General features: G+C 47.6%; 2 protein-coding genes and 1 long non-coding RNA gene across 6 annotated transcripts; 1 reads left to right on the top strand and 2 right to left on the bottom strand.

The window, feature by feature from the left end:
- Positions 1-8,535: 8,535 nt before the first annotated feature.
- Positions 8,536-17,322, bottom strand: LOC127301406 (uncharacterized). 4 transcript variants are annotated; one of them, XR_007852052.2, is made up of 5 exons: positions 14,607-17,322; positions 14,447-14,523; positions 12,592-12,777; positions 10,080-10,146; positions 8,536-9,762 (listed from the first exon to the last, which is right to left on the bottom strand). It is a non-coding gene; the product is annotated as an uncharacterized lncRNA (long non-coding RNA). The 4 variants fall into 4 exon arrangements; XR_011745473.1 differs by having other exon boundaries at positions 10,080-12,777; positions 14,607-14,673; positions 15,250-17,322; XR_011745472.1 differs by having other exon boundaries at positions 10,080-12,777; positions 14,607-15,745; positions 15,825-17,322.
- LOC139829684 (serine/threonine-protein kinase RIPK-like) lies at positions 11,584-14,197 on the top strand. The gene is made up of 4 exons (XM_051331633.2): positions 11,584-11,991; positions 12,109-12,244; positions 12,615-12,751; positions 13,270-14,197. Exons 1-4 carry the CDS (start codon positions 11,584-11,586, stop codon positions 13,954-13,956), a joined length of 1,368 nt encoding a protein of 455 aa, XP_051187593.1. The 3' UTR covers positions 13,957-14,197.
- Positions 17,323-18,256: 934 nt separating the features above from the next.
- LOC127301404 (uncharacterized) lies at positions 18,257-24,917 on the bottom strand. The gene is made up of 5 exons (XM_051331634.2): positions 24,424-24,917; positions 23,124-23,182; positions 22,611-22,655; positions 22,489-22,533; positions 18,257-19,099 (listed from the first exon to the last, which is right to left on the bottom strand). Exons 1-5 carry the CDS (start codon positions 24,556-24,558, stop codon positions 18,460-18,462), a joined length of 924 nt encoding a protein of 307 aa, XP_051187594.1. The 5' UTR covers positions 24,559-24,917; the 3' UTR covers positions 18,257-18,459.
- Between the last annotated feature and the right edge of the window lie 824 nt (positions 24,918-25,741).

Here is a 25,741-nt window from a genome sequence, read left to right as displayed (position 1 = left end):
CCGCGGCAGAGAAACATAGGCCCGGTTCAGACACGAACCGGGACCAAAGCCCTTCCAGCGCGAGCTCCCTGGTCGCACCACGTGTTGAGGCCTTTAGGCCCGGTTTATCTTTGAACCGGGACTAAAGGGTACCCCCTTTAGTCCCGCCTAGTTGGTCCCGGTTCAGGAACCGGGTCTAAAGGCCCAAATGGACCGGGCCTATTGCCCAGTTTTCCACTAGTGTGTGCACGTCGATCAGCTGAGCTGGCACGGAAGTTCTATCCGCAACAGGGTCGTCAGAGCCTCAGAGGTATATCGATCGGCTTGGTAAGGTATAGCAAGCTGATGGTGCCATTTCCTACGCAGCTCGGTCGTTTGTTCCTTCTCACCGTGATGAACATGATGATACTACGTACTTCATCACTAACTCGAGTTTGCCTACATTAGCATGTATCTAGACGCAATATGCGAATCTAGATAAGTTTTGGACGGAGGAAGTACTGTGTACGCACTTTAATTTGTTCATCTCCAACGACACACGAAACGCAGACATCCTTCTTCACAGTTTCCTGCCCGAAGGAGCTTCAGTTTCACTCCATGAAAAGATATTTTGGAGCCCTTTTGATCCATAGATCGATATTTCCTGCATGCAGCCCCGACGCAACAACGACCTTTAACGCGTGCGTAAGCTGAGATCGACCCCACGAAGATCGACGAGAGGAGCACTTAGAAGTTCTAGACGGCACTGTGTGCTAATTACTGAAGAAGTGAAGTTGATAAGTGCAAATAAGTGAAGACTTTGCCATGAAGCAAGTAGGACTTCACTTCATGGAGAATTGGAGATGGAGCCCAAAGCAAGCAACCCTGGATGACATGCTCACGAGACAAAATTATCAACTGGCCAATCCAAATTAAAGGGCGCTATCCTCTCCTGAAATCAAAAGGAGATGCAGACCAGATCTAATTTTGCACATCATATACTATATTTTCACGGTAGTGAATCGAATGCGCGCTATTGGGTGCGCCGTCACCTGCACCTTCCATTTGGGGGCTGTCTACACATGCGCATCCTATAATTTTTAGGAGTGAGACAATTTCAAATAAAGATGACATTTTTCAATCAAATTTAGTTAGATATTACAAAGTTGAATGAAAACGGCTAGTTTTTACCTAAAACCAAGCCTACTCGCCATCGGACGAGGTGCGCGACGGGCCAACCTCGAGGTCGTTGTTTTTCTCATTGTCCTTTTGTGCCCACACCCCCTTCTTCGTCCTTGCTTCGAGCATCTGGCAGTGCACCATCGCCGCAGGTGTCGCCGGCCCCGCGACGTTGGCCCTTCAGTGTCGCCCGCCACTAGCGGCAGTCCTCTATCGGGGCGACCCGCGCTGCATCGTGAGCATCGTCCTCGGCGAGGCTCAAATAGTTGAGCTCAAGGATCCTCTGCAGCTAGGCCACCATGAATAGGTAATCATCCTCCTCTGTCAGCGCTCGCTCGCATGAGATCTCGGTGACGTGCTCGACGATGGCCGTGTTGGTCTCCTCAAGGACTCGAACGGCGTTCTTGTGGTCTCATGCCATGTTGAAGTAAGCCAAGATCGCCGCCTGCCCTGGGTCTGTTGGCTCCTCCTCCGCGACCCATTGCACCTCTGAAAGTGCATGGAGCCCCATGTCTAGTTTTGGTAATTAATGACAATCTCTATAAACTATTATTTGCATTGAGTTATATTTGTAGGAGTTGTCCATAGGCAATGCTTGAACCATATGTTGGCTTCAAGGTTGCAATAAGAAGAAATTGATGAAGAGTATCAAGTGTCAAGTATGTCTTGAAGATGAAGTGAGCCCTCAAAGTTAACTTCAAGACATCAACATAATGAAGAATGAAGAAATGAAGAGCAAGTTCAAGATGAGCCAACTCGAAGAGATCATATGCTTGAACCTTGCCATCCATATGATGATTATGGATATGTGAAGATGCGCCGAAGAAGAAGCTCTCCCATGGTGGATTATGGGGGAGCAATCCACAAGACTTCGTCAAGCAAGCACAATCAAGAAAGACGTTCCATATTTTTACGATCAAGACCGTCATCATCGAGCTTAAGTGGAGTGCGCAAGATAAATTTTTCTCTTGATAGAGTTTCTTTCTCACCGGTCTCATGGTGTAGTTGGAGACCGGTTTATAGTTTAGTTACCGTACTATCAAGAGGGCTCTCGAGTGAGTAACTCGATCGTATCCTTCGGAGAGCTCAAACCTTTGCATCATTGCATCATCTTTCTTGGTTGATTATTTGGATCTTATCCATGTGATGTTTTAGAGCTTGTGCTTATTCTCATAACAAGCTATAGTTCATCGAGAATGGTTTTTGCACGGGAAACTTGTTGCATTTTCGAGGTTGGAGGTTTTACCGGTATATCCTTTTTAGATATGTCAAACCTTTCATCATTTATTTCTATCCTCCCTTTATGGACTATGATGGTTCCCTACATGATCTTGTAGAGCTTGTTACTACCTTCGAAACGAGCCCAATATCATCAAAATCGGAGTCCGAATGCTCAAGTTATGGTCTTTCTCGTTTTGTTGTTTCTGTCAGTTTTCAGGGGGTGCGGATTATCGAGTCCATGTGGGGGGCGGATATTTCAAAATATCCGGCCCTCGAAAAATTGCTAAGGACCTAAGGAAAAAACACCCTGGATACCCCCCCCCCCCCCCCCCCCCGCGGATATTTGGCCAGATATTTCATCCCGGGGGCCGGAAATTCTGTCCTAGGGCAGATATTTCGGCCCGAGAAAACCTAAACGGTCATATTTCGTGGGGGGCCTATAAAAAGCCTCTTTCTTCCTCCTTGGACTGGTTACTACTCAGATTATCTCTCTTCCATTATTGTTCTTGAGTAGCTTGCTCTATCTCTCAATCCCTCCATGATTCTTGCCCCCATTTGAGGGAGAAGAGAGAGGAGATCTAGATCTACATTTCCACTAATCAATATCCTCTCTAAGTGAGGGGAACACACTTGATCTAGATCTTGAAGTTCTTTGTGTTCTCCTATTTGTTCTTCCTCTCTTATTCCTCCAATAGCTTTTGTAGCTTTGTTGGAATTCGAGAGAGAAGGATTTGAGCATCTTTGTGGTGTTCTTGTCATTGCATTTGGTGCATCGGTTTGAGCTTTCCACGAAGATTTGTGGTGGTGAAAGCAAGAAGGTTGTTTCTCTTGGGTTCTTGAACCCTAGACGGATTCTAGGCCTTTATGGTGATTTGTTGAGAGCCTCCAACTAAGTTGTGGATGTGTGCCCCAACCTTTGTGTAAGGCCCGGTTTCCGACTCGAAGAAAATCCCTTAGTGGAACCGTGACGTAGGCCTTTGTGGTGAGGATCACCGGAGAATAAAGTGAGGCGCCTTCGTGGCGCTCGGTGTGTGGTGTGACTACCGCATCTTGGGGTGAGGCATTTGTGGTGTTGGTGTGCATCGAGCAACCACGCCTCAAGGTAAGGCTATTTGTGGCGTTCGGGAGCACTAAGCCACTACACCTCTACAACGGAGATTAACACTCGCAAGAGTGTGAACTTCGGGATAAAGCATCGTCTCCTGCGTGCCTCAGATATCTCTATACCCGAGCTCTTTACTTATGCACTTTACTTTGTGATAGCCATCGTGGTTGAAGTTATATATCTTGCTATCACATAGTTGTTGGAGATATGCCCAAGAGGCAATAATAAAATGGTTGTTATATTATATCTTTGAGTTTATGATAATGTTTACATACCATGCTATAATTGTATTAACCGAAACATTGATACATGTGTGTTATGTGAACAACAAGGAGTCCCTAGTAAGCCTCTTGTATAACTAGCTTGTTGATTAATAGATGATCATAGTTTCGTGATCATGAACATTGGATGTTATTAATAACAAGGTTATGTCATTATATGAATGATGTAATGGACACACCCAATTAAGCGTAGCATAAGATCACATCATTAAGTTATTTGCTATAAGCTTTCAATACATAGTTACCTAGTCCTTTCGACCATGAGATCATGTAAATCACTTATACCGGAAAGGTACTTTGATTACATCAAACACCACTGCGTAAATGGGTGGTTATAAAGGTGGGATTAAGTATCCGGAAAGTATGAGTTGACGCATATGGATCAACAGTGGGATTTGTCCATCCCGATGACGGATAGATATACTCTAGGCCCTCTCGGTGGAATGTCGTCTAATAGCTTGCAAGCATATGAATGGTTCATGAGAGACCACATACCACGGTACGAGTAAAGAGTACTTGTCATGAGACGAGGTTGAACGAGGTATAGAGATACCGATGATCAAACCTCGGACAAGTAAAATATCGCGTGACAAAGGGAATCGGTATCGTATGTAAATGGTTCAGTCGATCACTAAAGTCATCGTTGAATATGTGGGAGCCATTATGGATCTCCAGATCCCGCTATTGGTTATTGGTCGGAGAGAGGTCTCAACCATGTCTACATAGTTCGCGAACCATAGGGTGACACACTTAAGGTTTGATGTCGTTTAAGTAGATATGGAATATGGAATGGAGTTCGAAGTTTTGTTCGGAGTCTCGGATGGGATCCAGGACATCACGAGGAGGTCCGGAATGGTCCGGAGAATAAGATTCATATATAGGAAGTCATTTTCTAGGTTTGAAAATGATCCGGTATTTTTCTGGAAGGTTCTAGAAGGTTCTAGAAGAATCCGGAAGAAATCAGCATGGAAGGAGGGACTCCACCCACCTTGGCCGGCTAGCCTAAGGGAGGAGGAGTCCCAAGTGGACTCCTCCCCATGGTGGCCGGCCACCCCACCAAAGGAAAGGGGGGAGTCCCACTCCCCCTAGGTTTGGTCATATGGAAGGTTTATGTTGGGGTCTTATTCGGAGACTTTGACCTAATCTTTGGGGTCTTCCACCTATATAAAGAGGGGAGAGGAGGGGCTGGCCGGCCACACCAAGACCACCATGGCCGCACCCCCTCAAGAGCCCCCTCTCCCAGAAACCCTAGCGGTTCCCTCCTACCTCCGGCTGCGCGTTCGGTTAATATGGTTAGTTCGGTTCGGTAAATACGGTTTTTCGGTAAATACAGTTTTAATACTTCGGTTAATACGGTTTTGTACGAAAATACGATTCGGTTTCGGTAATAACCATTCTATATCGGTTCGGTTTCGGTAATAACCAAACTAACCAAAGTTGACGCGATTTTTTAAATGACACATGATTTTTTAAACGAAAATACGATTCGGACGCAGGGAGATTCGCAGGCCAGTGCGCGGCCCGCAGGACCTAGCTACGGCCAGAGTTCGACGACGCCTCTTGCAGCGCTGCTAGAGGCGTGCGTCGCCGGACGGCCGGGGGACGGCGCGCCGCGTCCTCGCTGTGTAGTGGACGACAGGATGTGGGGGTCATCGTGGAGTTGAGTGGAGCAAGTCCGGTCTAGGATGCGGAGCAGAGGAGCCTACGGACGGCCAGACGACGGCGCGTCGCGAGTTAGCGACAGCCTATGGCTAGGGGTCGCCGCTGCCCCTGCTGGTTGCTGCGGCCTCCTCTCCCTCGCGGTGTCCGAGCGAAACGGCGGACTAGGTCAAGTTTACCTGGGCTCCTGGGCCTTTGAAGCGGTGCTCTGGGCTGTATTCGGTTAGTTTCGGTAAAAACCGCAGTTTTTCGGTTTTAAACCGAATTAACCGAGGGTCATCTGGTTAGCACTTCTGCTAACTGTAACCTTAACCAAAAACTGTAAAAACCGAAATTTTGGGTGCAGTTAGGTTTTTTTGGGTTCGGTTTTCGGTTTCAGTTCGGTTTTGTGCAGCCGGACTCCTACCTCTCTCTCCCACATAGCTTAGGCGAAGCTCTGTCGGAGATCTCCACCACCACCGCCACCACGCCGTCGTGCTGCCGGGATTCCGAGGAGGATCTACTACTTCCGCTGCCCGCTGGAACGGGGAGAAGGACGTCGTCTTCATCAACACCGAACGTGTGACCGAGTACGGAGGTGCTGCCCGATTGTGGCACCGTCAAGATCTTCTACGCGCTTTTGAAAGCGGCAAGTGATCGTCTACCGCAGCAACGAGAGCCTCCTCTTGTAGGCTTTGGAAATCTTCAAGGGTTAGTCTCTTCATCTCCTCGTTGCTCCCATCTTCTAGATTGCATCTTGGCTTGGATTGCGTTCTCGCGGTAGGAAATTTTTTGTTTTCTATGCTACGAATCCCTACAATAGTTGCTTATATTGCTTAGCATAAGTTGTTGGTGCGCACAGGTGAACCATAGTATATAGGCTTTGGGCTTGACAAAGTAAACACTAGTTTTATTCCGCATTTGTTAAGCCCATCTCGTGAAAGTTTTAAACCGCCTTCGTGGTCACGCGCTCAGCGTCCTTGATACGTCTCAAACGTATCTATAATTTCTTATGTTCCATGCTAGTTTTATGACAATACTCACATGTTTTATATACACTTTACATCATTTATATGCATTTTCCGGCACTAACCTATTAACAAGATGCCGAAGCGCCAGTTCCTGTTTTTGGTTTCAGAAATCTTACACAGGAAATATTCTCGGAATTGGACGAAACGAAAGCCCAGGGTCTTATTTTTCCACGGAGCTTCCAGAAGACCGAAGAGGATACGAAGTGGGGCCACGAGGCGCCGACACCACAAGGCGGCGCGGCCAAGGGGGGGCCGCGTCGCCCTATGGTGTGGGGCCCCCGTGTCTCCCCCGACTCTGCCCTTCCGCCTACTTATACTCTCCGTCGCGAAAACCCTATTACCGAGAGCCACGATACGAGAAAAGTTCCAGAGACGCCGCCGCCAATCCCAGCTCGGGGGATTCAGGAGATCGCCTCCGGCACCCTGCCGGAGAGGGGAATCATCACCCGGAGGACTCTACATCACCATGATCGCCTCCAGACTGATGTGTGAGTAGTTCATCCTTGGACTATGGGTCCATAGCAGTAGCTAGATGGTTGTCTTCTCCTCATGTGCTATCATGTTTAGATCTTGTGAGCTGCCTATCATGATCAAGATCATCTATTTGCAATGCTACATGTTGTGTTTGTTGGGATCCGATGAATATGGAATACTATGTCAAGTTGATTATCAATCTATCATATATGTGTTGTTTATGATCTTGCATGCTCTCCGTTGCTAGTAGAGGCTCTGGCCAAGTTGATACTTGTGACTCCAAGAGGGAGTATTTATGCTCGATAGTGGGTTCATGCCTCCATTAAATCTGGGACAGTGACAGAAAGTTCTAAGGTTGTGGATGTGATGTTGCCACTAGGGATAAAACATCGATGCTTTGTCTAAGGATATTTGTGTTGATTATGTTACGCACCATACTTAATGCAATTGTCTGTTGTTTGCAACTTAATACTGGAAGGGGTGCTGATGCTAACCCGAAGGTGGACTTTTTAGGCATAGATGCATGCTGGATAGCAGTATATGTTCTTTGTCGTAATGCCCTAAGTAAATCTCATATTAGTCATCATGATATGTATGTGCATTGTTATGCCCTCTCTATTTGTCAATCGCCGAACTGTAATTTGTTCACCCAACATGCTATTTCTTATTGGAGAGACACCACTAGTGAACTGTGGACCCCGGTCCATTCTTTTACATCTGAATACAATCTACTGCAACCATTGTTCTCTGATGTTCTTTGCAAACAAACATCATTCTCCACACCATACGTTTAATCCTTTGTTTACAGCAAGCCGGTGAGATTGACAACCTCGCTGTTAAGTTGGGGCAAAGTATTTTGATTGTGTTGTGCAGGTTCCACGTTGGCGCCGGAATCCCTGGTGTTGCGCCGCACTACACTCCTCCACCAACAACCTTCACGTGGCCTTCATCTCCTACTGGTTCGATAACCTTGGTTTCTTACTGAGGGAAAACTTGCTGCTGTACGCATCACACCTTCCTCTTGGGGTTCCCAACGGACGTGTGCTTCACGCGTTATCAGTCCTCCATGAAGACGTTGTTCCACTCGGCGAACTCAGAGTCATCGGAGTCACCCTCCTGCTTGGGCTTGGGTTGCGGTATCCGAGGCATCTCCGCTCAGGGAACCAATGCTTCCGTTAAAGACGATACCAACCTCCTCTTGGTCATTAAAGAGGCTGAATGCCGTTTGTGCTGCTGCCATGCCGATCCCACCGACAACATCCGCGGTGCCACAAGGTACCCGCGCGTCCGTCCAACACCGTTTGCATAGGGAGCGGGACTGCGTTGCCGGCTGATTATTGGGGTCCAAAATGTGTCAGCACATTGTTGGATGCACCAGTGTGAGCTCAAGATGTGACCGTCACCACAATAGGCATATTAGGGGAGCGGCCGATGAAGATGCTCTAATATTCTCTATTAGCTTTGTTCGGACCAAAATTGGATTATTTTGATAATAACCATCCGATAATCCTAGATAATTTTAGGATACGAGGAGTTAGATATCTTTATCAGCCGAATTCTTCAAATTGAAATATGGATTTTCTAAAACGGACATGAATAAGGAATTCGGTGGAAAAGTTATCCTACAAATTTATACGTAGTACCCAGGTACGGTCCGGCGTAAAATCTGGAGTAGCACAAGTTCATCATTACTTTCGTCGCCATCACGGAAAAAAATGGCTAAGCCTAGCACGGAACGGCCAAATAGGGTATGGCCACCTGGCACTGGCAGCAGCCACTACTTGTCCTTGTGTGGGACATCTTCCAGTGGCCACGGCGGCGCCAGGCGGGGCCTGCTCCATCGAATCCTACTCCCCGCAGAACCTTCCGATCCGTCGCTGGCTTCTTGTCCGACAGCGACGCGGCGCCATCGGATCAGCCCGTACACTGCAAGATTTGGACGGCTGTGGAAACGAAAATAAAAATGGTGCGGGGACACGGCTGAAGCTCACCTGAGAAACCGTCTGGATCGGGGGTGCCCCGTGCCCGGAAACCTCGCCGGCCCGACACGTCCCACCGCCGTCCCGGCACGCATCGGCGTGGCGACAGCGACGCGCTAACCTCCGACCGCGTACGCGCGTAAGCTTCCTGCGCCGCGCCGGCCCAGTACTGGGGAAGCCGGAGAGGGACCGGCGCGGTTGACTCCAGCTCCGTCGCGTCGGCAAGCGCTGCTCCGCCCCGTGGCTCGCCGGCGACGATGCCGTCATATCGGACTCCTACTTTGTACTGCCCTGTACACCACTCCGTATTTGTTTACTGGATTCCCGACGACCTTGCTGGATGGTCGCTTATGTGCCGGTTTAGACTCTTGGAATGGTCGCTGTCGCTGCCAGGTCCGGCGATCGTCTGGACGGCGGGCGCGTCCGTCATGGAGAAAAGGCCGCGCGCATCTACAACCGCCACCTCGTCGGCGCACCCGCAACGCCGGTCGACGACCTGTTCGAGCTGCCACAAAATCAACCGTAAACGAGGACGCCTGACCGGACATAAGCTTTTCGTCACGCGAGGCACGCATTTGTCATTGCCGTGACGCTGCCAGCCATTGTAAAATTCAACTCATTCCCCAACCAAACCAAGACGTAGAAGAAGAAGGATCTAGAATTAGGGGCACTGTGAATTGTCCACCCCAACAGAACAATCCAGAAGTAGCAGAGAGGCACCGTAGTTTCCATGACATCCGAGTATTTCTCAACATACAAATTTTTCCATTTAATTTTTGAAAACGAGACTTCAGCAACGAATGGATTGAACCAACGTTCCTTTCATCACCTGGACACGAAAACGCCCTCGTGTCCCTTTTGGCTCCGTTTTCTCGGAAGAAGTTTCACCAAGACATCTGGAGCAGGAAGAGCATAGCACGCGCGCATTAGAATAATGCAGTGTGTGTGAGAAAGGATGTGCTCACCTATGAAATTCGTGAAGAAAAATATATTGGAATTCAACAGACAAGACAGACAGGTACAACACATCAACATGACTTATTCAGGTTTCTTTAGCAGGTACGGAGTGGCCTCGTGAGTCCTGATTCAGTTGTTGTAGTAGTGGACAAGATGTTCTCTTGTCCCCATTTCCGTTTTGTGTAGGGTAGTTGGGCATGGAGCTACATGTATGTGTTGTGGAACAAACGAACAAAACAGTTCTACAGTGCCATACCTTAATTTCTTCGTGCAATCACATGATGATACTATATAAACAACCAAAGCATCAGGCTGTGCAACCGCTGCAAAACAGGAAAAAAAACATGGTTAGGGAGAGAGGACGTCAACGTTGTGCATACATCTGCTAGTGGTACTTCTTTGGCTGAAGACCACGGGGAAGGAGTTAGAATATCTGTAGGAACCGAGTTTCGGTCCACTGCAACTAGGATTAGGAAGAAAAGTAGCTTCAAACCATCTAATCTCCCCACTGAAGGTTTCATCAACTGGACCACTTGACAATTCCAGAGCAGAAGGATGAACTAGGATTAAGCAACAAAGCAACTAGGTTAAAAAAAATTGCCCCCCAAAGAACTGCCTAGATTTTAGCAGAGGGGGCAGTCAGTAACCTGAGAGCGGGAGATTACTTGTAAAACTGTTCCGATGGTAACACTCCTCTGTTTGACACTGCACGGCATTATCCGGCTAAAGAGATTCCACCTAATGACTACAACCACAACTTGCACAAAACTTAATTATGCACGCCACGTGACGCACTCAAAGGATGATTAACCACAAAGGCTATATGCGCTTAAAATAGAATGCCAGTTCTGTTGGGGCTAGATGCACTTCTGAAGCAGGAGGTCATTTTGTCCCTGCTAAAAGCAATTTAGTTATTCCATACCACCATCCGAATTCTATCTACACCATTTTGCCTTTGTTCGATGCCATCTTAAACTAATCTTCTCTTTACCACTGCTATGTGATTTTCACGACAACATGTCCAATTCAGAATCCAGTAAGTTAAAATGGATTAACTATGAGAACAAAGGCGCATCTAGCATAACCGATCAAAATCCATGGCCGCTGTCGCCCAAAACCACGCCTACATAACAGACCCAAATTAATCTGTGTAGCTTTCATCATCACTAGCCTTCGTCAGTCGGTCTACCACAGCTTTCCTATGACTTTGTTTAACCTTCTACCAGCAAGCAAACCCGATACTACTGTGCGCAAAACCGCGGAGACATGCCAGGAGCACTTCAAAGTTCAAACTGCAGAAAATTTGTGGCTCCGGAGTACTCCTGCAATCCAACCATATGGACCACAAGCCGTCAGCCAATTCCATCAGGACATAAACAACCGAGGTCTCACTCTCACTGGCAGAAAGTATAGTTGGATACAGTGGAGGGTTGAGCCGTTCGCGCCACCAACCACCATTTTCCTTGTCTACTCTTTCTTCCCTTGTCTGCAACCATCCAAGTCACCCGCTGTTTTGTCCTCCGGCAGAGTCGAGGCTTTTGTCACAAAGTGGCCTCTTTTTGATTTGCTATTTTTCCTTCGTGTGGCAGCCACCCGCACACCTATATAAAGGCCAAGCTAGGCAGCTAGCCACTCCAAACCACTCCAAGCCTCCCCAAGTCGATCCTTGCCTTCTCTTCTGCGAGCTCCCCTGCACTTCAGAGCTCCCTGAGAGGCCAGAACCATTCTTGACCTGCTTAATCAGAACTTCTGTTCTTGACATGGCTGTGCGATCCTGGAACCCTTTCTCCTGCTGCGTCCGCGGCGGCGCAGTAGCAGACGAATATGATGATGACTCTGCATCAGCACGCCGAATAGGGCGAAGGGGGAAGGGCAGCCCGAGGTCATCCTCGAGGATGTCATTCAGGAGCCTCAGCTCATCGGGGACACTGTCGCCAGAGGACCTATCCCTGACGATGTCTGGCTCCAACCTGCACGCCTTCACCTACGCCGAGCTCCGCGTCGCGACGGGCAACTTCTCGCGCGCCAACTACCTCGGCAGCGGTGGGTTCGGCCCCGTCTACAAGGGCGTCGTCGACGACAAGCTCCGCCCCGGGCTGGCTGCGCAAGCGGTCGCCGTCAAGTACCTTGACCTGGAGTGCGGCACCCAGGGCCACAAGGAGTGGCTGGTGAGTGCGAAGCAGAGTCCTAAAAAGTGCCATCTGACAATGCTCAATCAGATGCTTGACGCATAAATCCTCATTCTGAATGATGAATGGCAAGCTTATTTGAGATTGTTCTTGTAGGCCGAGGTCTTCTTTCTCGGGCAACTGAGGCATAAGAACCTGGTGAAACTGATCGGGTACTGCTACGAGGACAAGCACCGGATGCTGGTCTACGAGTTCATGAGCGCCGGCAGCCTGGAGAACCACCTCTTCAAAAGTGAGTTCTTCACTGCTTTCTCCTCTCAATTGATGATCCTGAGGATCAGTTTGGTGCTTCTTGGGACCAGCAATATAAACAAATGTGTTAATCTGGAAAAATCTGGGCACGTACGGGTGCCATCTGGTCCATTAGCGATGAGCTGCTCTTGTCCCCTGAAGTTTCTTCTCTGTTAAAGTCAAGAGGATAGCTGAGCTGCTATCTGCCTTCCAGAGGAACAATTCTTTTCCTTTTTAAAGTTACTGGCTGTAGATATTAGATATTTTGGTTTTAAAATATATCTATCATACCAACTTCTTGGTTCTTCCTAGCCACAACTCTTGGTCAACGTGGAGGAGGAAACTGACCTGAAACATCCTCTTTACTTTAGGTATTAATGGCTCTCTCCCGTGGATGACGAGGATGAAGATCGCTGTCGGTGCAGCCAAGGGCCTTGCCTTTCTCCATGACGCCGACCCCCCGGTGATATACCGCGACTTCAAGGCCTCCAACATCTTGCTCGACTCGGTACGCCACCAGTAACTTCAGCCTTTCTGCCAAGGAAAAAAACTGTTTTGAAATGTCTATCTCATTTGGGAACAGTACAAGTGATTACTAACAAATGGCTTTGAACAATACTTCACACCTCTTCTACTGGGACTACTTGACAAAAACTAAATTGAGCCTGAATCTTAATTTCAAACCTTTAGCTTTTGACCAGTAGAATCATTCAAGATGTCATGTTTCTGAAACAAGTTGGCCCAGTGTGCTATGGGCAACTGTGACCTGACTGGAACTCTGAAGATTCTTGGATACATGCCAAACTTGAGATATCCTATATGTCCTAGCCTCACCATCCAACTAATCGATATACATTTAGCCATTATGCATGGTCAATCCCACAGAAATACCCTTATAATATTAATACGTGAACGGTAGTACATTTGCACAAATAACTTTGCCTTATATCCAGTTTGAGAAATCTTTATCTTATATCGCACTTCGGGACATTTCCCTTAACGAAATTTCAATGTATGATATTTCAGGATTACAACACCAAGTTGTCCGACTTTGGGCTTGCCAAGGATGGGCCTGAGGGCGACGAGACACACGTGACAACACGTGTCATGGGGACGCACGGTTATGCAGCACCAGAGTACATCATGACAGGCCACTTGACAGCCAAGAGCGATGTATATAGCTTTGGCGTAGTCCTCCTAGAGCTCCTCTCTGGTCTGCGATCAGTGGACCGCGCACGGCGGCCGAGGGAGCAGAACCTGGTGGACTGGGCTAGGCCGTACCTGAAGCGCTCCGACAGGTTGTACAAGGTCATGGACCCAGCTTTGGAGTGCCAATACTCCTGCAAAGGTGCCGAGGTGGCAGCATTGGTGGCCTACAAGTGTCTCAGCCAGAACCCAAAATCAAGGCCCACTATGCGGGAGGTGGTCAAAGCACTCGAGCCCGTGATTAGCATGGATGACTTCTTTCCTGTGGGCCCTTTTGTATTCACAGTTATTGTGGAGGAGGACAAGGTGGTGGACATGAAGGTGGAGGTCAAGAAGCACCAACACCATCGCCAGAACCATGAAGACAGGCACCGGCAGAAGTATCCTGACTCCGCGATACATACCGGCATTGTGCTCCATGGCCGCGACGGGCTAATTACAGGGTACACCGGTGCCCAGCGGCGGCAACAAAGGTCGTTGAGCTACCGCCGGGAGAGGGGGGCATAGGACTAGGGTAGGGAAAGTGAGTAGGACAAAATGGTGTGTATGTCCATACTATAAAGATGTGATTCAATGTCACATCGGTTTGTTTCAGATTAGAGGGTGTCTTTCTTTCTTCTTGATAGTGACAATGGGTGTTAGATAATATAGGGATGCAAAATAGTGTGACAAAAGTCCAGTATTGATTTTGGCTAGGATTGTTGTTCATAGCTGTTGTGTACAAATGAATGATCTAGTTAAAAAAGGATATCCATTTCTTCTTTCACTTTGTACTTTTAAAATGATGGTCCAATATTGTCAAATTTTCACAATGAAGTGGGAACATAAACGTTGACATGTAAATATTTTGTAGTTCTTTACAAAAAGGAGAAATGCGACATGAAACCGACACTGTCACAAGTTGATGTTGATGGTGCTGGGTAATACTGGAAAGATGGACTGAACGCATGCTATATCAGTAAATACGAAAGCCGGGGGACAGGCAGGTACAAGTCACCTGAAAATTGTAGTTGACCCGAAAGGGTTAAGGTCAAGTCAACATCAGCTTTGCAATGTTAAGCTTCAAGTGTGAACCTGTTCACAGAAGAAAGCTTGAGAAACTAGCTACTGGACAGGAGATAACCGGGAAATGTATATTTGCGTAAATTAGGTCTTACCTGTCCAGCTGAGACATCAGATAACCCGATAAGAACGTAACCACCAGAATCGAAGGATTGTATGCATCTGTGCACAACATTTACAGAAATTAACAGTATTTGATAGGAGCAAATTCTGCTGGTATATCGATCTTAATGAATCATATGTGCAAAAACTATGATTGAGAAGCCTGTAGATTAAAAAAATAGAAAAGTATCTTGGGAGAACCAACACCAGAGCATCTAGAAACTAAGACCAACACAAGGAGTCTTAAATGTTTGATATCTCATCACATATATAGCGCTCATATAACAGTACCATTTATTGAATTATCATGTGTCTGCTCTAACCAGGGCATTAATCTATATACAGTGTTCACAGATGCATCTGGTATATACCAGCAGAATCTACTCCTATCAAATATTGTTAATAATAATGAAATGTATCTAAATGGAGCTTGCACAAATCGGCTTATAGTAACACTGTAAATGTGATGAACACTGAAGATCAAAATATTTGTACATGTTTATTTTGTTCAAACTGACATGTTTGACAGATGAGATCAGCATCACAGTTCATACAGAATACATACTTTCTTACAATGTACATGTTAAGAACTTCTAATTTTCCCAGTAAATTAAATGCATCAGGCACTTCCCATACCAAAACGAACAATAAATGTTGCTCTATTAGTCGTCATATATTTCTGCAACATAGACACAGAGCAATGGTACAGTTTAGTGCACTGGAAAACATTTTAGGGACTTATATATAGCTTAAAACTTTAGTGAGGAACATAATAAGGTTGGTATCTTGAATGCTTAAGTCATCTATGCAGCATTAGGATTCTGAAACAGCATCCCCATTCTTAAAGCTAAGAGCTCATATTTGGCTACACTGTATAAGGAGCAACAATATAATCATGTGGTGTCAATAGGAAAACAAAAGGTTATATTATCACATGCATACTTCATATGGATACACAGTTCCTACAAAATTTATGAAAATCGAAACATTTATCTGTACAGCTTCTTGCACCATCTGTTTTTAAAAGATAAGTCCTACAGCTGAGCCCTTAGAAATTGAGTTTCCATTTCACTCAAGCATGTGAGAATTCATACCAAAGTAAGCACAACGATATTCCAAGATCATGGATTAGCTGTTCAAGAAAAAAATGTATTAGCCCTATCACCAACTGATATCACAAGCAGAATTACTCCAAGCACACATAAATATACCTTTCAGTAACTTGCCACTGTATGACAGATTGACAGTACAGACAACTGGTGACCAAATCTGGGTGTAGCAGAAGGTCATCTTAATACAATGGGTCCTAATGCCCTAACTAGTGGGCACCTGAATTCTCAATTTCTCCTACTTACCTGTCCCATTTCAAACAGAACTTTCTTTCCCAGCTTCAAACATTAAAGTAAATGCACTATGGCAAAAGCAATATAAAAGAACACCTTCTCTTTTTGAACTCGAAAGTATTGGCATAAAAAATATTCCATTCAGTACAAAGAAGTTCTGCTTGTAGCAGTTTGGAATGCACCTAAGTATTCTCAAAGCTCTCTTTTGTATATGCTTATATCTCTCTTGAATAATTTCCACATTAAAAAATTTCTGTGGGCTTCTAATTGCAATGAAGGCCCCATTTCTTTTCCAGTGTAACTACCCCAGGAACATTGAAATCTCACTGAAAACTGGCGGTATTATTTTATTCTCAACATATGTACTCTACTGCTCCAAATCATAAGTTCATCGCAATTTGACAGACTCATGACAGAAAATTCACCAAGAAAGTTAAAGTATGCATGGATTTCAAGGATTCACATTATAATCCTAAATAGAGCACAGACCTTGATACTATCAAGTAAATGTACACATAAATTAATTAACTACCCAAGATAAGGAAATCTGTTTCTGTTTTTGAGCTGATATATTTCGATAATATTCCCCTTGCTTATCAAGCTTTATCAGTTTCATTAGGATGCCAGCCATCAATTAATTCACATTACCGCCTGCACCACTTACATTGTACTACTACTATATACATATCTAAAATATTGGAAGTTAGGTAAGTTGTTTTCTAGTAGAACATGAAGTGCTGAATAATTTCACATTGAAGAACAAATTCCTATTTCAATATCTTAGGGACACGTAAGGAGATGATCTAAAATCATTAGCTACTTAAGTAGTTTCCCTGTATCCTCGGGTACCAACCTGGACTGATAATGATGACTTATCTTAACCCCTTTTAAGGCCTATCTTTGCTAATTATAGTATAACTGAATTCGGCCACAAAGTTATGCAGTATGCAATGTCTGAACAAAATTAATACAGTATCAAATAAAAGGGAATCAGCTTCGCATGCAATTCTTCTATGTTACTTTGAAATGGTACTCTTCTCTTATTCTGCTAGCACCAAATTCTTTCATGTAAGGCGTGTAAAAGTAATCCTGACTCACAAAAGGGGGAATTCATTTCGACTCTTGTGCCAAATTGAAACAGACATTACAATGGTGTTATCAATCAACAACAGCCAAATTTGGGAGGACATACAATTGAACATGTTTGGAGGGTCCAACATACGTTTCCCCTTGGTTACAAACCACTGGGGAGCAAACAAATCAACATGTCAGGACCCAATCACATTTGGGGATTCAACCTTCTACCTACAATTTGTGGGTATATTTCCTTTGCAAAATGTACATCAGTATAATGGACGCAGCACCTACACCACAGAAACGACATACCCGAAGCCGGAATGCCATTCAGCTATAAGCCGGTATGTGCTCCTGGGGAGCTCCCCAGGCACCGTGAAGGCAGGACGCGACCCCGACCGCGATGGTGACGGCGACCGTCGCGGCGGGGCGGCGAACGCGGGTGGGCGACGGGGTGCGGCGAAGGAGTGGACGAGGTGGACCGTGCCGTGGAAGCAGGCGGCGAGGAGCAGGACCGTGGCGGCGACAGCCGGCGCGGGCAGCTCCGCCGCGGCGGCGGCCGCCGCGAAGGGCTCCACGAACCACGCCGCCGCCATGGACACGGAGATGCAGAGGAATGCGAGGCGGAGGGGGCGCGACCTCGCGGCTGGTAGAGGCGGACGCGGGTGCGGCGTCGGGGGGTCGGTGCCGGCGGGGGAGTGGAGGTGACAGGGCGCCTCCTGGTCACTCATCGTCGCGGGCGCCGGCGGCCGGCGGCGGGTTTGATAGTTGTAGCGGTAGCACTGGAAGTCTGGAACTAGATTGGTGCCGGTGGTTGGCGGACTCGGTGTACTTACATGTGAAGCAAGCAGAGCGTTTCCCGTTCCGCGTCGGCGACGCCGCACTGTCGCGGTCTCCCGGGCTGCACACGGGGCCTACTGCTCAGTGAATGAAACTGACAGAGTGAATGAGTCGCGGCTAGTTTCCTCCCGAGAACGAAGGGAAGGCCGGCCGGCTGCTTTGTGCTTGAGTCGCCGCGTGTTCCCGTGTAAACAAACAGTGGAAAATCTGGGGAAGTTTCCATGATTTCAGATGGAACTGCGCAGAATCAACAACAGCTAACCATCCCATTTTTAGGGAATTCTTAAGTGCTGAACCTCAAAAGTCAATCCATATAATAACCTCATTCCTGTTTCCTGCATATTATTGCCAATAAAGAAAAAGTTCATGCAACAAGGTTGACGATGTGCACATCCCGAATGCGTCGCATAACCTGGCTATACGCACTTCATTGCATCATCAGGATTCTTGAAAAGGACAGCTATTTCTTTACATGTGAAACACCATATACTACCAAAGTCTGAACGAACCCATAAGCCCATGGACAATCATCTAACAGCAAGCGCAAGAACAACATCTACTACCAAAAGAGAAAAGAGGTCTACTGCTGCTAACACAAGCACCCGCCAGCACAGCACGGGCTGCCGCACCGGGCGCACCGGCATCCCTCTGTACAGTTTTTGCACGACCAGACGCACCCGCAGGAGCACTCGGGGCACGACGGCTTCGGGCAGCTGAGGCACGATCCGCCGCTGCAGCAGCCGCCTTTGTCGCAGCACGACGACTGGCACTTGAAGCAGGACGGCTGCCCCTTGCAGCACGACGACTGGCACTTGAAGCATTGCGTGCAGGCACAGTTGGGGAGCTTGAAGCAGCTGGAGCAGCCCGCGCATTGGGGGCAAGAGCAATCCGCGCAGCTGCAGCTTGGCTTGCAATCGCAGCAGCTGCCAGAACATGAGCTGCATCCCGGCTTGCATTCGCCGCAAGGGTTACAGCTGCTGCAGCTTGGGAGGCTGCAGGTGCAGCAACTTGGGCTGCTGCAGCCGCACTGGGACTTGCAGCATGAGGACGTCTTGAGGCAGCCGCAGCCTGGTTTGCAGCACGCGGGGATGCTGAAGCAGCTGCAGTTCGGACTACAGCACGAGCAATTTGGTTCGCAGCATGAACAGTCGAAGCACCTTGGCCTTTTGCACTTGGGTAAGCATTGGCAGGAGCAGCAAAACCATGAAGCGCATACGCACAATTTTGATCTGCAAGAAAAAACATTTTTTGCCAATTTAAGTTCAGTGCTGTCAGACTCATAGTAGGGATAATTTTGACAGAAGTTCGATTTGACAGGACAATGTGTTATCATTAATAAGCCAACGTATGAACATTGCACCCTTACAGTGATGACATGAAAATTTCACCTCTCTTTTCTTTGAAAAAGTTTACCCTTAAGATCCAGGCGAAGTTGTATCAACTGTTGTTAACTGTTTGTGTACTCTGGCTCATCACAGATAACGCCCTGGTCGCCTTTGAGTGCTTACATTTCATAGAACACAATAAGAGTGAGAAGAAGAGTTTCTGTGCCTACAAACTGGATTTGTCAAAAGCGTATGATAGGGTGGATTGGGGCTTTCTAAGGAGAGCGATGGAAAGACTGGGTTTCTCTCACAGATGGGTGGACTGGATAATGGCATGCGTCACCACTGTGAATTACTGTGTGAAATTTAATGGAACCCTTCTGGATTCATTCCCCCCTTCCCGAGGACTTCGGCAAGGTGATCCCCTGTCCCCCTTCTTATTCCTTTTTGTCGCTGATGGTTTGTCGGCTCTGTTGCAAAAGAAAGTACAGGAGCAGAGCATCCAGGCATTGCGTGTATGCCGAAGGGCCCCTGGGGTGTCTCATCTCCTCTTCGCCGACGATAGCCTGTTGTTCTTCAGGGCGAACCCGGAGGAAGCCAGCCAGGTCCAAGAGGTACTGAACATATATGCAAGGAGTACTGGACAACTTATTAATCCAGGGAAGTGCTCCATATTATTTGGGGAGACTAGTAGCATGGAGGAGCGCGAGGCGGTGAAACAAGTGCTGCAGGTGACACAGGAAACCTTTGAGCCGAAATACCTTGGTCTTCCCACACCCGATGGCAGAATGAGCAAAAGTAAATTCAAGAGCCTACAGGAGAAGCTAATTAAGCGGCTTATTCAGTGGGGAGAGATTTACCTGTCACAAGGAGGGAAGGAAGTGCTGATAAAGGCTGTTGCGCAGGCGATTCCGGTTTATGTCATGGGGCTGTTTAAGCTGCCCTTTGGCCTGCTTGATGAAATAACACAGATGATCAGAGACTTCTGGTGGGGCTCTGAGAAAGGCAAGCGGAAGGCACATTGGATGTCATGGGACAGTATGCTGCGGCCAAAGGATCAGGGGGGTATGGGGTTCAAAGATATGCGGCTCTTCAACCAGGCCCTCCTTGCAAAACAGGCATGGCGCCTCCTCCAAAACCCTGATACCTTATGTGCGCAAACCCTGAAGGCCAAGTACTTCCCACAAGGGCTCCTAACCGACACAGCATTCCCAGGAAATGCGTCCCCAACCTGGCGTGCACTTGAATATGGACTGGAGTTGCTTAAGCTAGGGACTATATGGCGCATTGGTAATGGGGCCAGCATCCGTGTATGGCGGCAACCATGGATCCCCAGAGAATCCTACCTCCTACCGATCACTAGGCAAGGACGATGTAGACTGCGGTGGGTATCTGACTTCTTAAACCCTGATGGCACCTGGAACATGCAGCTCCTCATGAGATGGTTTTTGCCGATCGATATTAGGGAGATTGTTAAGATTCGCACCTCTGCAAGGAATGAGAAGGACTTTGTTGCTTGGAACCCTGAACCGACAGGGGTGTTCACGGTGAAGAGTGCATATCGGCTGGCGTTTGAATTGCAGCAGAGGGAGAATGGTAGGCTCACAACCAGCACCCGCCCTAGTGGTGATAGCCCAGAGTGGAAGATGATATGGCAATGCCCAGTCCCTCCTAAGATTCGTATCTTTGCATGGAAACTTGCTAACAATGCCCTGGCGACCCAGGTTAACAAGCACAGGAGGGGAATCAAAACACCAGCGACATGCCTGATTTGTGGCATGGAAGAGGAGAGTACCTTTCATGTTATGATAAAATGCCCTCATGCTCGGGGCCTCTGGGATGTGATGCGGTCAGTATGGGACCTCCCTGCCGGAGAGCTGCTCGTGGAGCAGAATCCGGATTGGTTTTTGCATGTGTTACAGCGCCTGAACCTTGACCAGCGGGCAGCCCTACTGATGCTCCTATGGCGGATCTGGCATGTACATAATGAGCTCACACACGAAAAGAAGCCAGCGCCGGTGGAGGCATCGAAACGATTCCTGATTAGCTACATGGACTCACTTCTGACAATCAAACAATGTCCCAACGCTGATGTTGGAAAGGGGAAGCATGTGATCGACAATAGTCTGGGCTTTGGCAAGAAAGTAAGACGCCCTGACGAAAGACCGCAGGTCAAGCAAAAATGGAAGCCGCCTGATGATGGCCATCTGAAGTTGAACACCGACGGGGCTTTCACGGCCGATGGTCGAGCTGGCGCAGGGATGGTGATAAGGGATGCTGACGGCAGGGCGATTTTCGCAGCATGCAGAAGCATTATTGCATGTGCGGACGCCCTTGACGCGGAGCTAGCTGCTATGGAGGAAGGGCTGATGCTAGCCCTGCACTGGACGACGGAGCCATTCGTGGTGGAAGTCGACAGTTCGGATGCCATCAAGCTTGTAGCCCAGGGTACTCCGAACATGTCGCGTTACGCCATGAGAGTATCCCGGATCCGTGAGCTTCTTAGGGAAAGGGAGATATCTGTCACTAAAGTCGGGAGGGATGCAAACGGAGTCAGCCATCGCCTTGCTGCTTTAGGGAGGACACAGGGAAGAACAGAGTTTTGGTTACAAGACTTTCCGCCAGATGTTGCTGCGGCAATCCTAGCTGATTGTACTGGCCCTGTGTAGTTTGGGGATCCCTTTCCCCCGCAAAAAAAAAAAAAAAAAAAAAAACTGTTTGTGTACTCTACTAGAATGAAGATTACGAGTTCTGGGCTAATAACTATCATGCCATATGAAAACAAGCATCAGAAATCAGAAGTGGAGTGAATAACTCACATACTGCTATTTGCTATTGATATGTCATTCTTTAACAAATTCTGTGACATCAGTACTCTCATAAAATGGTAGGAATCCAATGTAAAATAGTACTGCAAACTAAGTAAATATGGAAAAATTAAGCCTGTTGGTTGATAAATCAAAAAAACGTATCAAATTGTTGTATCAATTTTCCAAAGAAAAACAAGACTGAAAATATAGCAATCTACTGGTTTTCTCAAGTAGATGTGAGGGTACAGTAATATTAATTTGGACTCTCCAGGCAGAATCTAGAAAGCCACTAGTTCAGTAAATTCCCTTTTGACCTACAGAGGGAGAAAATACAAAGCCAATTGCCACTAAGCTACTCCTACTTTGATTGTATTTTTCTATTGAACTCTTAAGAGTAAGTCCAAGATGAATCATTACCACAACTTGCATACTCGTGCCATTAAATGCCTGAAAGCAATGTAGGGGGGTGGGGGGAACACATACCTGATCCACCAATAAAGACGGCAGGAACGATGCTTCCTTTTCTTACTGGAAAAAAATGGCATCATCAAAAAACACTGTACATGCTTAAAAGGAATTGGATGTTCGAGTACAGGGGGTCGTACATTGGTATTAGTGGATCTTGTTTGTTGCCAACGAACTCATTTACCCTGAAAAGTATTGTTCAAGGATATTAGCACTAATGCTTTGCAAAGTTCAAGAGCAATATCATGTACAAAGTGACACAACCATGCAATACCACTAAAACACGATATATTTAGAACTTGGAGCGAAGAGTGGTAGAAATGTTCGATCAATGGGTCAAATGAGCCTGTATGGTGAATGTATCTGTGGGGAAAATCAGCTTAGATCTTTAGTACGAATTCCATGGATAACTTCAGATAAACAAAAGTTCCCATAGACCAAAGTGACATAAACATTTTATGGGGGCAGCATGTCACAAGCTAAATCCCTACATGTGGCCGCACCTCTTGCAACGCCGTTGATAAGAAATCATAAACAGCAAATGCATGCATACTAGAGTAAATGAACATGGATTTCATCATGAACTTAATTAGCTCGATGAATCTGAACAGGAACGTCAGTTTGCAATGCAGGGATGGTAGTAAAGTGCATACTCTTTCAAGCATCCAGAACGTGACACTGGTTGAGCTCCTTCAAGTAAATGCAGCTCGTCCTGCGAAAGCAGGTTAATGTCAAAGCCACGCCATTTCATATGCATGAAAAGCTGAAAGCAGTAAAGTTAACCAGCCTCAGGAGCAGCTAATGCTTATTCGAATCAAGGCGTAGAAAATTACCAAGACCTCAAACCATTTACAGAAAACTTAATACAGCAGCAAAATCACATAGTCAGGGCACTACTGCTATATGGTTAAGATAGGGGTGCTGGCCACGTCAATAGAAAATGTGATTTGAAACCCAGAGCATATGACTGACTGACTGAACTAAGGTTGTTTGTCGTAGTACTAGCAGCAAACCGATGCTTAAAAGCGGTAATGATAGTCTGGGGCTAATCGCTGCTGCTTTACGGGCGATAACTCGAGCATCTTTTCGAAAAGCAAAGCTACGACGATGATTCGAAAGCAACTCCTATAGAATCCCGTCGCCTGAACGCCTTCGGAAAATCAAATCTGCCCCTCGTGGAAAGCAGAGCCCCTTGCTGCGAAGGTAAATCTTCTTCCCTTCCCACATGGTAAAAAACAGCACAGAATGTACCACTAGCACATGAAAAGACTCGAACACTGGATGGCATGGCCGCCACATTTGCGCAAGGCTTCTGCAGTGGCCACGAGGCGTGCCGTGTGCGTGTGGAGGTAGCGAGGGCGGAGACACGACAGCGCTTCCATGCCTGACAAGGCCACTCATGGCTGGCCACTGCCCATGCCTCCTCCTCTTTCCGCAATGAACCGGACCGGGCGCGACAAAGGTACGTCCGCGGCTCACCCAAAGCGGGCAAAGCCTGCCTCGCCATCTCTCGGATTCATTGTGCGCACACTGCTACGATGCGCTACACCCCGTTCGCAGTTCGCAGTTCGCACTAGTCGTAGGCTCGAATCCCCAAACAGGGAAGTACCGAACCGGATTAAAATACTAAACCCTAGACTAGATGCAGGAGCACAGGTGGTAGTAGCAGTAAACAAATCCGGGAAATTACGCGAGGAACCGTACGTATCAGAGGCTAGAAAATTAACAAGGACTGACTGAACATGGCGCTACTACTGGTCTGCTCCTACCTTGTTCTACATACACTTGTTTCTCTCGGTTGCGCGACGACGAATCGGATCTCCCCGGTTTTTTAAAATCGGAACCGGCCAAGTCAAAAGGATGGGAGACGGAGGAGCAGTGGAGCAAGCAGAGGAGGTAGCGCGCGGCCGTACGTGTGGCCTTAACTCGAGTCAGAGGGAGGACTGGACTCACCTTGAGGAAGGTGATCTCGCGGTCGAGGATCTGCACCTCCAGCTGCATCCGGCGGCGGCCGCACATGTCCGGGTACCGCGGCGGCGACCTCGGCCTCGGGGCCTCCACCACCACCACCGCCGCCTCCTCCCCCATGTCGTGTCCCTCGGGCTCAGCTATCTGCGCGCATTAGGGGCGCCAGGTGGAACTGGAAGACGGCCACTGCCGCTAGTAGTGGCGGTGGAAGCGGAGATGCCGGCGGTGGCGGCGTGAGGAACCGCGGTGAGGGCGGTGGGGCCGAGGAGGAAGGCAAAGCGCGGGTGGGAGGAGGCGCTGGCTGGCTGGGTCGTCTCCTGGTGCGGCGCGAGGAGGAAGAGGGGCGGAGGCAGAGGGGAATAGCAGGCAGGCGGCAGGAATGAATGAATGAAGAAGGCGGAGCGGAGCGGAGGCGAGGAGTCTCTGCTGTGGTGGTGCCATATAGGCTCGCGTTGCGCTGCGCGGGCAATAATAGCAGGTCCGGGCGCGTGGGGTTTAGCAGCAGCAGGGTGGGGGTGGGGTTTAATGAGAGAGAAAGGAGATCGGAGGAGATGAGATGAGATGAGATGGGACTGTCGCTGGCTCACTGTGTGGGTTTGTTTGTTCGACCGTGCTGCTCATGGCGATGGGTCCAGCCGGTATGGGGGCTGGGTGGCGCGGCCGGACCATCAGCGCGCAACGGCGACAAAACACGATGATTACACCACCTACTAGTCGATCAGTGCCAAGGTGATCAACATTGCTGATCAGACATGGAATCCAAGCAGCTATGTTTTTCCTAAAAGTTCAAAGAATTTTTCTTCACAATCTAATAATACCACATATTATATTTGTAATAGCAAATAACACAGGGTAGAAATACAATAGCTTTATCTGCAACTATTACACAATACTAAAGTCTACAAGAAAACTAGCGTATTTTCGAGATTTTCAAACTCTTTCTTGCCCCATGACACAATCTTCTGTTTTCCTATAGGCAACAGAACCTAAATATCAAACCTGAAACATGTAAATACCAACGAATGTTATCCCATAATTTTACACCTGCAATATCAAGGTTAGGCGCACCACCATTGACATCGAGAAGTAGATCTCGTTGTCGAACAAAGTACCGAAGATCACTTATCTTAGAAGGTGCTATCAGGCCCGGCCCTGGGCAGGGCGAGCGGGGCGGCTGCCCTGGGCCTAGAAAATTTAGGAGCCCATTTTTTTGGGCTATGCATTACAAGGCCCACCTGGTGGCGTTCAGATACATGCGTACAAGGGCCTCTAGGTAGAAAATGAGCGCAGGAAATAAGAGAGG

The sequence above is a fragment of the Lolium perenne genome, chromosome 5, assembly GCF_019359855.2.
Source record: "Lolium perenne isolate Kyuss_39 chromosome 5, Kyuss_2.0, whole genome shotgun sequence".
Taxonomy (NCBI): Eukaryota; Viridiplantae; Streptophyta; class Magnoliopsida; order Poales; family Poaceae; genus Lolium; species Lolium perenne.
Note: the sequence above shows the minus strand (reverse complement) of the source record. Positions and strands in the feature narration are given on the sequence as shown.